This window comes from Hydra viridissima, unplaced genomic scaffold, assembly GCF_058129835.1.
Source record: "Hydra viridissima isolate aposymbiotic clone 2 unplaced genomic scaffold, HvirCarnegie_v1 scaffold_14, whole genome shotgun sequence".
Classification (NCBI taxonomy): domain Eukaryota; kingdom Metazoa; phylum Cnidaria; class Hydrozoa; order Anthoathecata; family Hydridae; genus Hydra; species Hydra viridissima.
In genome coordinates this window covers 6,267,425-6,283,454 of record NW_028324313.1, presented here as the reverse complement: position 1 = coordinate 6,283,454, position 16,030 = coordinate 6,267,425, and the positions used below count along the sequence as shown (strand labels likewise).

General features: G+C 28.3%; 2 protein-coding genes across 2 annotated transcripts; both read left to right on the top strand.

Moving 5' to 3' along the window:
* The first annotated feature begins 2,506 nt into the window (after window positions 1-2,506).
* On the top strand, window positions 2,507-3,481 carry LOC149879063 (uncharacterized). The gene is made up of 2 exons (XM_090071270.1): window positions 2,507-2,797; window positions 2,910-3,481. The coding sequence occupies exons 1-2, from the start codon at window positions 2,617-2,619 to the stop codon at window positions 3,479-3,481; spliced, it is 753 nt and encodes a 250-aa protein (XP_089927396.1). The 5' UTR covers window positions 2,507-2,616.
* Window positions 3,482-5,273: 1,792 nt separating this feature from the next.
* On the top strand, window positions 5,274-15,225 carry LOC145182080 (axonemal dynein light chain domain-containing protein 1-like). The gene is made up of 24 exons (XM_090071543.1): window positions 5,274-5,295; window positions 6,621-6,897; window positions 7,031-7,106; window positions 7,259-7,347; window positions 7,546-7,602; window positions 7,723-7,759; window positions 7,958-8,044; window positions 8,240-8,409; window positions 8,619-8,711; window positions 8,832-8,898; window positions 9,126-9,163; window positions 9,266-9,327; window positions 10,417-10,589; window positions 10,832-10,927; window positions 11,003-11,055; window positions 11,383-11,572; window positions 11,876-12,024; window positions 12,221-12,518; window positions 13,737-14,021; window positions 14,113-14,244; window positions 14,354-14,545; window positions 14,680-14,704; window positions 14,814-14,877; window positions 15,036-15,225. Exons 2-24 carry the CDS (start codon window positions 6,626-6,628, stop codon window positions 15,172-15,174), a joined length of 2,844 nt encoding a protein of 947 aa, XP_089927669.1. The 5' UTR covers window positions 5,274-5,295; window positions 6,621-6,625; the 3' UTR covers window positions 15,175-15,225.
* Window positions 15,226-16,030: the final 805 nt, after the last annotated feature.

Below are 16,030 nucleotides of genomic sequence, written 5' to 3'. Positions count from 1 at the left end.
AATCTAGAGTCCGAATGTACGATGGGAATTTACCTCCAGGTAACGGCACTGTTCTCACTCCTTGGACACCGTACAACACCAACAATTACACGTATTTTCCAGGATATGACGGTGACAGTACATGCTTCTTTTCCTCTTCTGGATTAGAAGATTTTTACTTATCCTCATGGAACGGATCAAATGTGACTTCATTCAACAGCAAATCGACTGGACTTTTGTATCAATCCACTTCATCCATCGGTTCCACCACCACCATTTCTTTTTACAGAAATTTCGGAGAAGCAGATTCTATGCCTACTGTCGCAGCTGGTAGAAGACTCGTTGTCACGCTCAACTCTGGTGATGCTCAAGTCGGTCAATCCGGAAGCTTTTACCTTCTTCTAGGACAAGTCTATTATTATGCCTAAAAATTCGAAGAATTTCCATTGATCCAAAGGATCTAATGTACAGATGAAAGAAAATTTTGAAAATGACTTAAATAAATTTTTTCTTGTTATAAAAAATGAGTATTACAGAACAAGAAGAATATGAGGAATTCTGTTACAGTGAACTACAGGAAATAATTAAACCCACTTTTGATCCAGAATTACACAGAATTGCTATACAATTCCACTATGATAATCACAAAAACAAAATTGATGAAAATTATCTTAATAAAATTAGAAAATTGAATACCTTACCCATTCATCACAAAACTAAACTCTTACTACAACATGGATTTGAAGAACAACGACAAAAAGAACATAACCAAAGAATAAGAGAAACGCGAATGGAAAAATATAAACACCTTTTTCCATACTTGAACTACTACAAAGAATAAATTAACTAAGACATTCACAACCTTTTTTCATAATGTCATCTCATTATGAAAATGCGCAAAAATGAAAATGAGTCAGAAATGCGCAAAAAATCCTGCGCAAAAATGAAAATGAGTCAGAAATGCGCAAAAAATCCTGCGCAAAAATGGAAATGAGCCAGAACCCGCCTTTTATAGTAGTGATATGTTATTTTAACCTACAAATCTAGATAAATTCGGGACTTCCCTAAAGTAATTTGAACAGTGTTATCAACATTTTTTACTCCCATTTCATTATTCAGTGTTTGTATTACCGTTATGCCTAAATTTAATAATTTATATTTAAATTTACATAAAATCATTATCACAAATCATCGTTTTACTAGCCACTTTTTTCACAACTGTATATATATATATATATATATATATATATATATTGCTGTAATACACATACGTAACAAAATATTCAAAGCGGTCGACTTCTGTTTTTTTATTAAGAAAAGCTTTTTATTAGCTCCCACGATCACAACGGTTTGTTGTTAGAAACAAACATGAAAGCATCTTTACATGCCGATTAGCAAATTTTAAGTAAGTTTTTTTGATAAAAAAAAAAAAAAACACATTAAGTTTTGCATAAGTTCCTTTTGATGAAAAAAACACTAGATATGAACTTTTACTTCTTGTACAACATACTTTTTTTTTGGGAGCGATTATTTTGTATAATCTTACAAATAATCGGCAGAATCGATTATTTTTAGGTCAGAAATCACTTGCTGTCATTTCGAATGTCACTTATTTAATAATCCAGGAGATACGTAGGATGTCAAAAACTTCAGAAAAGAGATGAATATTTTTAAACCAACAAAGAAAATTATTAATTGTATTACCATTCTACACAAACCAATTTTTCAGTGTATTAAGTGATATTATTTGAAAAATGAGATAAGACTTACATATTATTTAATTATTTTCCTTCTATCATTCCTGTAACTTTGGTTCGCAAGCAGCCTATTCAGATATATTGGTCACGGTTATTTTGATGAAGTTTGGAAAGAAAATCAAACTTTGAACTCATTTTTCTCAAAACTGCATAGTGTAACTGAAGTACTTTTTCCATTGAGCCCTTCAATTTTTGTGTTATTTTGAAAATATGTTTCTTCTCAGACAATTCCACAATTTTTACTAACTGGAATAACTTTCTTTAATTAACGAATTCGGGATTTCCTGGTAATTTCTTGGTAATTGTGATTTAACTGGCAACGATCATTGATGTTACATTTAAGGTGAGTTTCCACTCATCCGTTTAGCTACGGGAACGGGAAAGGGATGGGAAAATTAATCACGTGAGCATGCGCAGTTTGTAATTTGATTTTCCCGCAGCTTAGTTTTTCCCATCATATCTGTCTCGGGAAAAGGTTAATCTCAAATCAACTTTTTCCCGTAAATAAGCAAATAGCGAAACGAGCAGCCAATCACCTTGCTAGAATTTTCGAAAATTAAAAACAAAAAAGTGTAAAAGTTTCCAAGAATTTTTCCATTTTCGTAATTTTGTCATAAAGCTTTAATTTCGTAATTTTGTCAAAAACATTTATTTTCCTATAACTATGTATGTAATTACTTAAAGCTATTTACGCGTATATTTTTATTTTCCTACTATGAAGCAAAATGGAAATCATTAAGATATTTAGTTACTCACAATTACAACTTTGTTAGTTTTACTGCTAATTTTAAATTGTATAAATACCCGAATAAAATGTTAAAATATTAAACTTTGAAGTGAACTGTCCGATTTACGATATTATTATAAATTTAATTTAATAATGAATGAACTAAATGTGGATTTTTCAAGAATACAAAATGTTCCAACAAACTTGGAGGCTCATTTAATAGAAGAAGTGAGAAAATTTCCATGTTTATGGGACACAACAACTCGCGCATATAAGGAAACACCTTTAAAAGTTGAAGCATGGAGGCAGATATCTACTTTATTAAAAATAGAAGGTAGCTATTTATTTTTCCAAGTAAATTTAAACAAAAATTTCTAAATAATAAAATGACGTAACCTATTTTACATAACGTAACCTATTTTTTTTTTTTTTCTTTTTGTGTGTAGAAAAAACTTTGACTTCAGCATGGACGAAATTGAGAGAAAATTTTCGTAGATGCTTGAATCGTCAAAAAAAGGCTACCATGTCTGGAGCTGGTGGGGAACAATTACCATCATGCCAATTCTTCACAGAATTAATGTTTTTGAAAGATGTCATTGGGGTAAAATCGACTAGTTCAAACATAAAATGCGATATTTTTGCAACACAACATTTAGTTGAACACAGAGGACTTGAAAATATAGACAATTCCATTAGAGCATCAAGTTCAAGAGATAATTTGACTTTAGTAGAAAATGAAACAGTTATAAATTCAATTACATCACCTCAGATGATTATCTCATCGCCAAATCATATGAAAAGAAAAATGAAAATTGACCCATTACAAGTTGCTCTTGAAAAAGCGATAATGAATGATGTGGAGCAAAATAAACTGATGAAAATAAATGAAAATGATCCAGATGAGTTATTTTGTAAAAGCTTAGTAAGTTCTTTTCATAATCTTTCAAAAAAGAAAAACAAATTAGCAAAAATAAAAGTTATGGAAATCCTCCTTGAAATGGAAAGTGACAATGAATGAAAATGTAAAATTTAATTTTCAAATAAAATATATTTCATATACGAAGATGTTAGTTATTTTTACATTCAATATATACATTTAAGGTAAACAATAAAATATTACTTCAAAAATAAAAACAAATAAAGCAACTAAAAAAACTATATATATTCATATATATAACACACACACAGATATATATATATATATATATATATATATATATATATATATATAAAGGAAGAGGAATTTCATCTTTGATCAAATGTGTTTTGAGTATGAGTAACCATATCATATTGCCATGGAACCTGTCCTTGGGGAGAATTAAAGAAGTCTCGAAATGATTCCCTCACTGCCTTTGCATCACGAGTATAGTTATTTGAGCCTAATTGTTTTTGTAAAAGTGTTATTCCTTGGTAATCAGAAACATCACTTCGCCATTCACCAGCTTGCAAACCAGATGGTGTTTCATAATCAACAAATTTTGAAGGGCAATATTGATTTAATGGTTCAAACTGACGACCATGCATAAGGTAGTTATGCAGAGCAGTGGCAGCTTTAGTCACGTTAATTACAATATTTTCTTTTGCAATAATTGGTTTGCGAAAAATTCTGCATCTTGCTGCCAATACCAAAAGTATTTTCTATTGTTCTGCGTGCACGTGCCAATCTATAGTTATATATTCTTTCCTTCAAAGATAATATTTCTTTAGGGTATGGCTTCATTAAATAGTTTTTGAGGGGAAATGCCTCATCTCCAATTAGAACATATGGCAGTTTTACGTTTGAGCCTATTGGTTCATAAGGTTCTGGGATATTTAATAACTTTGATTCAAAAGCAATTCCCATTTTACTATTTCTGAATACACCACCATCACTGTTTCTACCAGTATCACCAATATCAACAAGTGTGAATTCATAGTTTGCATTACAAATAGCCATCAGAACAATAGAGTGAGATTTTTTATAATTAAAGTAGAACGAGCCTGATCTTGAAGGGGCTTGCATAACTATATGTTTCCCATCTATAGCCCCTATGCAATTGGAGAAGTTCCATTTCTTCTCAAATTCGTTTGCTATAGATCTCCATTCATTTTTGTTTTTTGGATAGCTAATATATTCCATAGCCAACAAAATAGTCCATATAGCAGTAGAGGTTTCGTTTATTATTCTTCCTATGGAAGTCGGACTTATTCGAAACATACCAGATAGGTCTATTTGTGAAGTGCCTCCAAAAATATATCTCAAAGTGACCATTAAACGTTCACTCGCTCCAATTGTCTCGCGTCTGAGGGAAGATTTTGTAATCGCCGGTGCAATTAGACTTAACAAATGTTCATACTTTGTAGGTGTCATTCGAAAAAACTTAAAAAAGAATTCGTGATCGAAAAGTTGCATATCTTTTATAAATAAATTGAATGCTCCTTTTGTTTTTCTTTCTATAAATAATTTTCTGACCCAAAACCTTTTTTTATACTTTTGCCTTCTTTTGATTTTTAAATAATTCAGTAATAACAAATGTAAAGTTCTTCTGCTAAGAATCGATAACACCGCCATTTTTATTATTTAGCTATCATTACTTAAAAGTGAAAGTTAAAGTAAAGCAAGTTTGACCAGTGCAAGTGGAAATGAATATATCCCATCCGATCTGTCCATATTCGTTTTTTTTCCCATCCCTTTCCCTACCCGTAGCAAAAAAGGATGAGTGGAAACTCACCTTAACAGTTCTCAAGTTCCCGACCGTAAGGTTTGATAGTTGTCATGGATATAAGAAAATGGCTGCAGATCTGCATTTAGTTAATTTCTAAAATAAGTAATAATCATTTTAAAACTTAATGGTACTTTTTTTTATTATCAATAAATTTTATAGAAGAGTTTTCAAACAAGCAAGAGATAGATTTTGGTTACTTTTCATTGTAATATAACTTATCTTGGTGTTGTGATAGATGAGAAAATATCATTCAAAACATAAATAACCTTACTCTCAAATTAAGACGTTCCAACGGGGTGTTAGCTAAAATTCGATACAATGTTAACTTTGAAACTTATTTATCTATATATCACTCAATTTTTTATTCACATTTACAATATGCATGTAAAGTTTGGGAACTATCTAAAACCGTCTGTCTTTCTAAAATCACATTTCATAACTACTTTAACACTAGAACAATATGTGGGCATAACCTAAGATCAGTCACTTCTAACAACTTAACTATCGAATTAAAACAGACAACTAAAAAATTATGCTTAACTTCATTCTTTACCTCTACACTTTTCTTCTTCTTATTATTTTTTTTAATAAGAAATATGTTTATAAGAAACTGATATAGAAGCCCAAAAATCTTAAGAAACTATTAGTACTAAGTTACTATTCCTCAAACTTTTAATAAAATAAGAAACTTGTTTTAATAAAATAAAAACATATTTTATTAAAAGTTTAGGAAAATTTCCTAATTTGTGTTTTGTTCAGGGACAAATCTGAGGATTATATTACACTGAATGGAATTGATGGAATTCTAACAGTTTTAGTTGATGAATTGTAAAACATTTTATCTTACTTGTTAACATGTCTTCAAATTACATTTTATTTACTTTTTCTCTCTTTTGATAATCTGAAACTTAAGAAACTCTTAAGAAACATTTAGTACTAGAGTTGTAAAAAAATAACATAAGAAACTTTCTAGTACTAGCCCATTTGCTTGGCTTCTCATTAAAAAAAAAAAAAAAAACCGTTATAATTTTTTTCTTTATGTCTATCTACGTTTTATAATTTTTTATATGTGTATATGTGCATGTATGTGTGAATACATTATATTAACTATTTGACCTATATTTTATCTATTTTAAAAGTCTGTTTTATAGGTAATTTTTATAAAGTTCTACTTTTAATTTGTGATTAACTTATTTCTAAGATTTTTTTTTTGTCTTTTCTTTATCTTATTTATGTCATTGTGTTTTGTTAGTGAATTACTATTTGCAATGGCATGTTTTTTTGTAACATCCTTAACACAAAATATATTGATATTGATATTAATATAAATTATGATATTTGTATATATATTTGTTTATCGGCTGTAACTGAGTTTAGATTTCTTATTGTTTCATTTTATATCAAACTCAGTTTTGATAAGTTAAAATTTTCTTATAAATATTTTTTTGGCAGAAAATATGGATGTCTTAAATGACGAACCTGCTACCAAACAATCCAATCAAAAGAAACAGGTTCTTCCTCCGATTAACAATGATAAAATACTAGAATATCTTCCCCAAAGTATTTTGGCTAACCTTACGCATAGAAATAAAAAATATGAGAATCTAGGACCCGTTAACAAACCATATACTTATAAAACAAAAGCAGACAATGTCTGGAACCATGAAAGAAGTAGAACAAAGCTCAAGCACTTAACAGAGCAGCCCCTTTGTATCTGTGGTGCTGGAAGGTGGTATTCATTTATTGAAAGGCCAATATTTCGTATACTAATATGACTTTTCTGTTAGAATTGTATTAAGTTGTTTGAGTTTTTTTCAGTTTTTACTAAACTCACTTTAAAGGAATGAAATATTTTAATTTAGAGATATATCATTTCTTGTTGATGCAAATTCAGAAAAAATAGTTGACAATTTTTCATTAAATAAACAAAATAAATCAGTAAGTGCATTAAAATTTTCACATTTATCTATAAATACTATGTGTGTGTGTGTGTGTGTGTGTGTGTGTGTGTGTGTGTGTGTGTGTGTGTGTGTGTGTGTGTGTGTGTGTGTGTGTGTGTGTGTGTAAAAGATATTTACATACCATACTAGACTAAACCATGGATAACTGAATCAATTATCCCAAAGGAATATTACGTAATCAAACACAAAGGTACTTTGGGATTGGAAGTTTTTGAAGAGTATGTTTGTTTTCAAATTTCACTTCATGTAAAAGATAAGCTAATATAATTCTCTACTTACTTGAGAGTGTTCTTTTTAAATCGTTACAGTTCTTTAACTAAAATGTGTGAAAAGTTTTCTGTTATAGTTTTTAAAATATTGTTTTGTAGGAGATGCAAATGAATGTTGCAGTAAAATATCTACTTTTGTTTGTTTAGTAAATACTCTACACAAACAAAAAATCATGAAGAACACTTAACAGTCTTTCCTTCAATGTAAAAGTTTAAGGAATTACTTATTTGTATTGTATTAAAGAATTGCTTCAAATCTATTATTCTTTTAATTTATCTTTAACAGGTTTAGTGAAGTTTATGTGTTATTTAAAAAAACTTTAGGAATCCAGCAGGAAGACAAGAAGCAACTCAATTGCTGGTTTGTTAGAAATTTAGTGTTTTCTTTTATAATGCAAAAATAAGTGTGATGAAAAATTAAGTTTATGTTAAATATTATAGTTTTTGTTGTTTTTTGTTTCTTTAAAAAAAAAGTTGGTGATTGAATAGCATAGAAGCTTTAGACAATTTCAGATAGTCTAGTTTTACAATAAAACAAAAAACTTTTGAATTGTAATAGAAAACGATGAATAAGATGTTAAAAAAGGCTGGTATATCTGAAAGACACGAGGATTTAGGTATTGACGGTATAGAGACTACAAGTAAGGTACTTTCATAGCTTTAGCAATATTTACATCAATTAACAGCTCAAAATTAACTTTAAAGAACAAAGAAAGGTGTTATTAAAAAGTTGATCAAAATATGTTTATTAGAGAATAAAACCTATTTTGAAAGGAGAACAAACTCACTTTTCTCTCTGTTATTTCTTGCTCTAATAATTATTTGTTTTAATCTGTTTTAGATTGAAAGTCTTCTTAAACTAGTTCAGGATGAACAGAAAATTTATAACATAGTATTTAATGAGATTATCAGACAAGTCAGTGTAGATTGTTTAGAGAGGGGCCAGATTCTTGCAGAGCTTAGAAAGCACTATGCTAGCATGTTATATAGAGTTCCAATACATGTCAAAAAGTATTTTTATATAGAGTTCCAATACATGTCAAAAAATATTTTTTAATCCTAGCTTTTAGTAATCAATTTAATATATAATTATTGTAACATATCAAAGTTCTTAAAGTATATTAAATTTTGTTGAACAAGCCTTGATTTATCACTTTCTCTGTTTTTTATAAATCATCAATTAACATTAGATTATATCTTTCTATATACATTTATTTTAGCTTGCATGATGAGATTCTTGCAATAAGAGCTTTGGACAAAAGACTTACTGAAGAATTAATTCAATTTAAATCATCCATAAAAAACTTGACAAAGTAGAAAATTCTTCTATAAATTCCTTTTAATTTTATTTGAAGCTATGTTATGTTGCATTGACTTATTAAAAGCTTGATATACATCAAAGTTTTGAAGCATGTATAAAATTTTCATGACAGAGAGTTACATGAAGTCCAAGCTCATGATGAAGAAATAACATGCAAAGCCATGGAAACAAAAGAAGTGGTAAAAAATATTTCGAAAATGTTTCTGATAAACCAATTTTAAGTTATTGTTTTTTTTTGCTTTTTTTTATAATTTGGATCTGATAATTATAAAGAGTAACTTATGGTATATTTTAATACTATATATATTGTAGAGTATTATATTATATTATATTGTATAAGTATTGTAATACTTACCTTGTAGAGTAACTTATGGTACATTTTAATATTGTTTGTTTCATTCACCAGCTCACTGAAGTGCTTAGAGATTCTCAAACAAATGCTAAGTAACTTGATATTTAAGTTTAATCATTTCTTAGAGAGATTTGTAAAATTTTATGTTGCAATTTATTTATAATAATTTTTTACCAATGTTTTTTTTTTCTCAGTCAACTACATCAGTATCATGAATTATATGAACTGCAGAGACATAGGATGGAGTATCAGTTGTGTAAGTAATAAGAATTTTTAAAATACTCAAGTATTTTACTAAGCATCTACCATAATTTTAGGTTAGATTCAGATTGGTAGTTTTGGGCTAGTCATATTACTGTGACATAAAGACTAAATAATGTGGGATTTTTTTGTTTGCATAGGTATTAAAAACCAATCAGTAAAAAAAATAAGAAGGCCCTATCACATTTTGCCTACGATACTTAACTTGGACAACTAAAGATTAGATAAAAGTAGCTTTTTCAGATGAGTTTAAATTTAACCTCTGGAATCAATAGTAGACAACATGTACATTTTTTTATTGGCAGAAGAAATGACATTTAGTACCAAATCTGACGGTTTAGAGAAAGTCTGACGGTTTAGAGAATTTTCTTTGCATAAGAAGTCAATCCGTTGGTCAAGATCAACAGAAATATATACACTACTTTTTACAAGGGCATTACAAATGATAATTTGCAGTCATATAATAAAGAAAGTAATGCAGCAGAATTGCAGAAAAACACATACTTTAGAATTTTAAGCAGGCCATCTCAACTACTTGACTTGAACTCAATAAAACACTTATGAGAAGTGCTAGTTTTTTAAGCTCAAAAGTATAGATATTTTAATAAAGCCACAGTAATCAAATTATTGAAGGGAGAATCATATAAAAATCAACCTGCTTGTATTAATCAATTGAGTTAATACTACATCGTTGTGCAGCTGTTATTGCTGCAAAGGGTATGAACTACAAAATATTAATATAAAAAATTTAATTTAAGTCTATTATAGAGCATGTGGACTGATAATTTTTCTTAAAGTACACAATTGCCAGAAATATTTGCACAGGTAATTATAACAATAAATACATTCACTAATATAAATAATATTATTTTTACTGTATTATTTTATTTCCTTTTTCTCATCACCATCTTACAATGGTAAATAATTATTAATCTTTTTCTAAAATAAATTAGAGTACAAAATGTCACTGGTCAGAAACTTTTGCATGTCACTGTCTATTTAATGTTATTTAGCAGTTATATCAGTGGTAGTTGCTCATTTGAAGTAATGCAGTGTTGTTTTTAAATATAAAATATTATTTTAGCCAAACTTATAGAAGAGCGTAACCTATGGACTGAAACTGCTTTTATGCTTTCTTTAAAAGTTATAGAAAAACATAAATTAGTGACACTCCGTAGGCTTCATTTGTTTGAAGAAGTTTGGCACAAAACTATGAGTTATATTGTTAAACAACTTTCAAAAGAGGATGAAAAACAGGTTTTTTTACTAATGATATTTTAAGAGGTTTTAAATTGTTTGTATTTAATAATGCCAGTACTTTTAAACAAATTGTTATTTTGTAAAAAAATCTCTTTTAAAGCTTTTGTTCTATTCTTGTTCTATATTTGTTCTGTATTTCTATTACATAATTTAATATATAATCTACTATTTGTTCTATATTTCTGATATCTTTATTATTTTGCTCTATTTATGTTTTTTATGTATTTCCTTACTACTAGATGGAATTTCTTGTTAAGCATGTAAATGATTGGCTAAAAGTGGGTAACCAGTTTGATGAAAGATTATCTCAAACTGAAGCAGACAGCTTCTCGCATGTAAGTTGTTTTTCAGAATCTTTTTAAGATTAACAAGTTTTAAATTTGCAATTTAAGTTTTTCTTTTTCTTAAAGATCAAAAGAGTTTCATTGCAAATGAAAGATTGGGGTTTGAAATTCCAAGTTGAGTAAGTAGGTTGTTATGCTCAGTAAACTTTCCATATCAGTCTTTTTTAATTGATTGCTGGATTTTAAATATCAATTTTGCTGATTTAAATAGGATGCACCCTGTATTAGTATGAATGTCCAATTTATTTGAGAATTTCCGATACTAATAAAACAGCACCACCTACTTTTGGTACCAACTTTCCCGTTATGGTGGTGAATATCAGTTATGGAGGTGAAAGAAGCCATAAAAATCAACAAGGGTTAAAATAGTTTTAAGCAGGGTTGCATATTTTGTACTTAAGTTTTATTTTATTTGTTTTGGGTTTTAGGCTTAATTTTATTCATAGGACCGAAAAAGGTTTTCAATACTTCTTAGATGGTATTAACATTGGAGAGCTGCTCAACATGTTAAAATCTTGGCAAAGCATTTTTGTTAATGAAACTGAAAGATTCTCTGGTGTAATATTACTTCAAAATGAAGATGATCTCTTAACAATGACTGCATGTTTAGATCTTATGTTGGAAAAGTCTACTGAGGTTTGGGTTATATATAATTCTAATTAGTATGGTATAAGATAAGCATCATCACCATCATCATCATCATCATCATCATCATCATCATCATCATCATCATCATCATCATCATCATCATCATTGTCGTTGTCATCGTCTTTACTGTCATTATTATCAATTTTATTAGTCAATATAGAATAGTTTTAGTGTCTCATGATTTAATGTCAGAAAGTAGTTTATAGATAAGCAAATGATTTTTTACAGTGAGGAATAGAAAATTCCAAAATATTCAAGCTGAATTAGAATTTAAAATTCCTTTTTATCCAGCTGTTTGGACGCCGTCCATTTCGAGATAAGCAAATGATGGAGCTGAAAAGAAAGATCAAGGAGTTACACAACCATTTAAGTATGCGCATGAGTGGAGAGAATGGCATTTCAAAACTGTTAAATAATTTGATAGATACAATAAATACATGGTGAGCTTTTTTTTTAAAAAAAACTCCATCAACAACTTTTTTTATTGAAATCTGGATTCTCAAGTTACAGTTAAGTAGAATTTTTAAATAAATCATGAATCATCCAAATCATTTCAAGAAACTTTTATTTTCTTTATATTTGATTTGTTAAAATTAGTTTTTTAAAAAAATAATCAATCCTAGATTTTATATGTAGGATAATTAAAATCAATGGTGTAACAAATGGACAACTACTTTTTGAATCTGAGTGGATGCAGTTTGCTTGGTACTTGCAAGTGCAGTGGTCAGATTCAATTTCAAATCTGTTAAATATTCTCTGTGTTGATATAAGTAGTTTCAAAACTGACATTAAATCAGAAAATTTACCAGATGAAGGGTCTAAGTCAACTGAATCCAAAAGTTCTCAAGTAATGGTAGTAAGCAAGGAGTTAGAAAATTGGTTGAAGGACACTGTTGAAAGTACAAGCGAAGAGAATAGTAAAACACTTGAACAGGTAATTTTTGTTAGTGGTCTCATTTATTCATACTAATATGTCAGTACTTGCCGCTGCCCAGGATCAAAAAGAAAATCTCCAAAATATACTTAAAAGGTTTTATAGAAAAGTCACAATAATACATTTTCCTTATGCTTTCCACTGATAACAATCAGCGCTCTCTGTGCTCACCATTAAACTTTAAAGTTCTATAGTAAGCACAGAGAGGCACTGATTTTTCCAATCTGAACTTTTAAATTTTTGTAATAACATTCAGATGGTTCATATAAAAAAGCAATACTTTTTAGCTTGCTTTGATTTGAAAATGATCTTCTCAAAACAGTTTTTTCTTTGACAGCTGTAATCCTAGATTGTCTCTCTTCAGAAGTCTTATTTGTCTTAACTGTTGAAACATGATCCCTCATTCCTTTGAGTCTGCCATCTCTTTCTGAAACAGTTTCACTTGCCCTTACATTTGAAACATGAACCCTCTTTCCTGCTAACCTCTTTGCTCTATCATAGATGAATCTCTATTGCTCTAAAAACACACATCCTTCTTAAAGCAGAAGTGGATCTTCCTAGTACATATCTTTTATTAGGAGGCATTGTATCAAAAGCAAAATAAAAAAAGTGTGTATTGACTCTTTGAAAATTGATATGGCACCAAAGATTTCCTGGAATTATACTTCAAAATTTTAATTCTGGAGAACTAAATTTGTGTTACTCAAAATTACCATTAAATTTTCAAAGTGTGGTTTAGTTCCCAAAAACATGACTGCATAGCTACAAATGCATTTCTGATTAATATAGTAAAGTTTTAAACTTTTATTATACAAACCCACAACAGGGAATAACTTTTGCTCAAGACATTTTGTGAAATTCTGCCTTCTTGGAGTACCCTGTATAGTAAATCAGGGCAGAATCTGGGTAAAATGAAGGCATCCTATGGTGTGAGCACAATACCGTGAAAATTTTGTTCTAGAAACCCACCGTGGTGAACAACTTTTGGTAAAGACACTTGGTGAAATTCTGCCTCCTTGGATAACCCTGTGTAGTAATCAAAACTGCAAACACATACAAACTTTGGGTTTTATATATTAGATTTCTCCTATTTTATTAAAATATGATTGTGCATATCTTTTATCCTGTTTGTTAAGTTTTTTTTTTTTTTGTAATTTGGAAAATTTTATTTCAAACATGACCAAACTTCGTGCTAGTATTGAGAGAGTTTTGAATTAGGTGTCAACCACTCACTTAAATATGATTCGATGGGCGATTATCATTATTTTGAGAACAACCCCCAAAGTTGAACAAGTAAACTCTAGTCTCAGTGAAATAGTCGTGACTGATGAAAAATTCAACTCAAATTCAGTATTATTAGACGATAGTTCTTCCCAAGTAATAATTGAACATGCAAATGTTATCTTTGCAAGTTTAGCATCTCTTAGTGATTTCATAAATGAAGTTTTTAAAGATGGCACTAGTAGAAAATTGGTTAAGGATGAGGATCTTAAGAAAATTGAGGTAGAAAAAAAAGTTATTTCCTTTCTCCATTTTAACAAAATATTGTCGTATGTCCTATTTTTTGAAAACAGTTTTTTTTTTTATTTTGTAGTCAGAATCCCAGGGATGGATACAAACTGCTAATATATTAATTAAAGAACTTTCAGAGGAGTCTTTTCAAATAGATTCTTTTGTGCAGGGTCAAAGGATGGTTGTCCCCTCTAAAATAACCGGCAAACATAATGTAAGATCTTTTTTTATTTCTATTCAAATTAATACAAGAAATGTATTTTAATTTTTTTTCTGTGAAACTGCGTAATTGGTATTCAATATTCTCTTAAAACTTACAAAAGTTACAGTCTTCAGATAAATCTCCTCAAGAAAAGGTTGCAGTTCACAGAATTGCGACAAAAAATACGCAGCTAAATCAAACGAGAGACAATTCTGTGAGCGAATTAGACACATCGGATAACGTAGATTTCGAAATAAGTGTTATCAATGATAACGAAAGTTTAGGCCGGAAATCAGTCAACTCTTTTACCGAGGTAATAAAGTACTTCCACCTGCTCTGCCTTTTTATATCGATTACAGCTATCAAGGCCCGTTTTTCTTATTAGGGTTGGTTCACTAAGTATTTTATTAATTGCTCTGTATCGGTTACTTTCATTTATATATGCAGGTTTTAAAGACATCCTCTTTCAAAGGTAACTATTTATGTTAAAAGAAAACTATTATTTTTGTTAAATCTATAAAGACGAAAACATCAAAGCGATTTATGTGTTCTTGTTGAAATTTGGTATTTCTATTATATAGAATTTACCGACGCTTTGGCTATTGAAAAACTTGATTCGCTCCAACATCTTCAAACGCAACTTCTGTAAGTATTTTGTTTTTCGGGATCAAATTGAAGAGCGCTTTTTAAGTAGGAAAATCGTCTTAAACCATGTGGTATACAGAAATGTTTTTTTTTTTATTTTGTTCTTTAAGTTATATATTTAATTTGTTCTTTAAGTTATATATTTATTTCATGTATAGGAGTACTGAAGAACGTGCCCAAAAAGCTGAAGAACGTGCTTTGGCAGCTGAATTATCACTGAAAACATCTGACGAGAAAATAAAAAACCTTGAAAGAAATAATTTGAAATTATCTAAAATATTATCTACGAAAAGATAATTTAAAATCACTGAGAATTTATAAATCTTGATCAGATTAATTCGTTTTAATTATCTGTATAGTTGTTGTTACATTATTACTATTACTGTTATTACTATTATTATTATAATAATAAAAATAATAATGATAATAATAATGATAATAATAATAATAATAATAATAATAATAATAATAATAATAATAATAATAATAATAATAATTACTATTATTATTATAATAACAAAAATAATAATAATAATAATAATAACAATAATAATAATAATTACTATTATTATTATAATAATAAAAATAGTAATAATAATAATAATAATAATAATAATAAAAATAATAATAATGATAATAATAGTAATTATTATTATTATTATTATTATTATTATTATTATTATTATTATTATTATTATTATTATTATTATTATTATTATTATTATAGTAATTATTATTATTATTGTTATTATTATTATTATTATTATTATTTTTGTTATTATAATAATAATAGTAATTATTATTATTATTATTATTATTATTATTATTATTATCATTATTACTATTATTTTTTTTTATTACTATGTTATATTCTTTTAAGATAATGATGTAACAGTATATTTTGATAAATGAAGTTAGATAAAATTTTTGATTTTATCTATGGATCAAACGTAATTTAAAGATAAGTTTTGTTACGAACACTTCGTCTCAAATAGGACTGGCAATGATCTTACGACCTTTTTACTAGATAAGTAATAGGTTTAAAACATTAAAATAATTCAACACATTTGCTAAAATGATATGATTATAATTGATGAGTTCTAAAAATGGTGTGAAAAATGTTAAGGCTTCTCATAAATGGGCTTTTGTGAGT

Coding starts and splice junctions, on each gene's coding strand:
- LOC149879063 (XM_090071270.1), top strand. CDS start 2,617: ATGAATGAACTAAATGTGGATTTTTCAAGAATACAAAATGTTCCAACA. Junction 2,798..2,909: donor TACTTTATTAAAAATAGAAG/GTAGCTATTTAT, acceptor TTTTGTGTGTAG/AAAAAACTTTGACTTCAGCA.
- LOC145182080 (XM_090071543.1), top strand. CDS start 6,626: ATGGATGTCTTAAATGACGAACCTGCTACCAAACAATCCAATCAAAAG. Junction 12,025..12,220: donor ATAGATACAATAAATACATG/GTGAGCTTTTTT, acceptor TTTTATATGTAG/GATAATTAAAATCAATGGTG. Junction 14,705..14,813: donor AAAGACATCCTCTTTCAAAG/GTAACTATTTAT, acceptor TCTATTATATAG/AATTTACCGACGCTTTGGCT.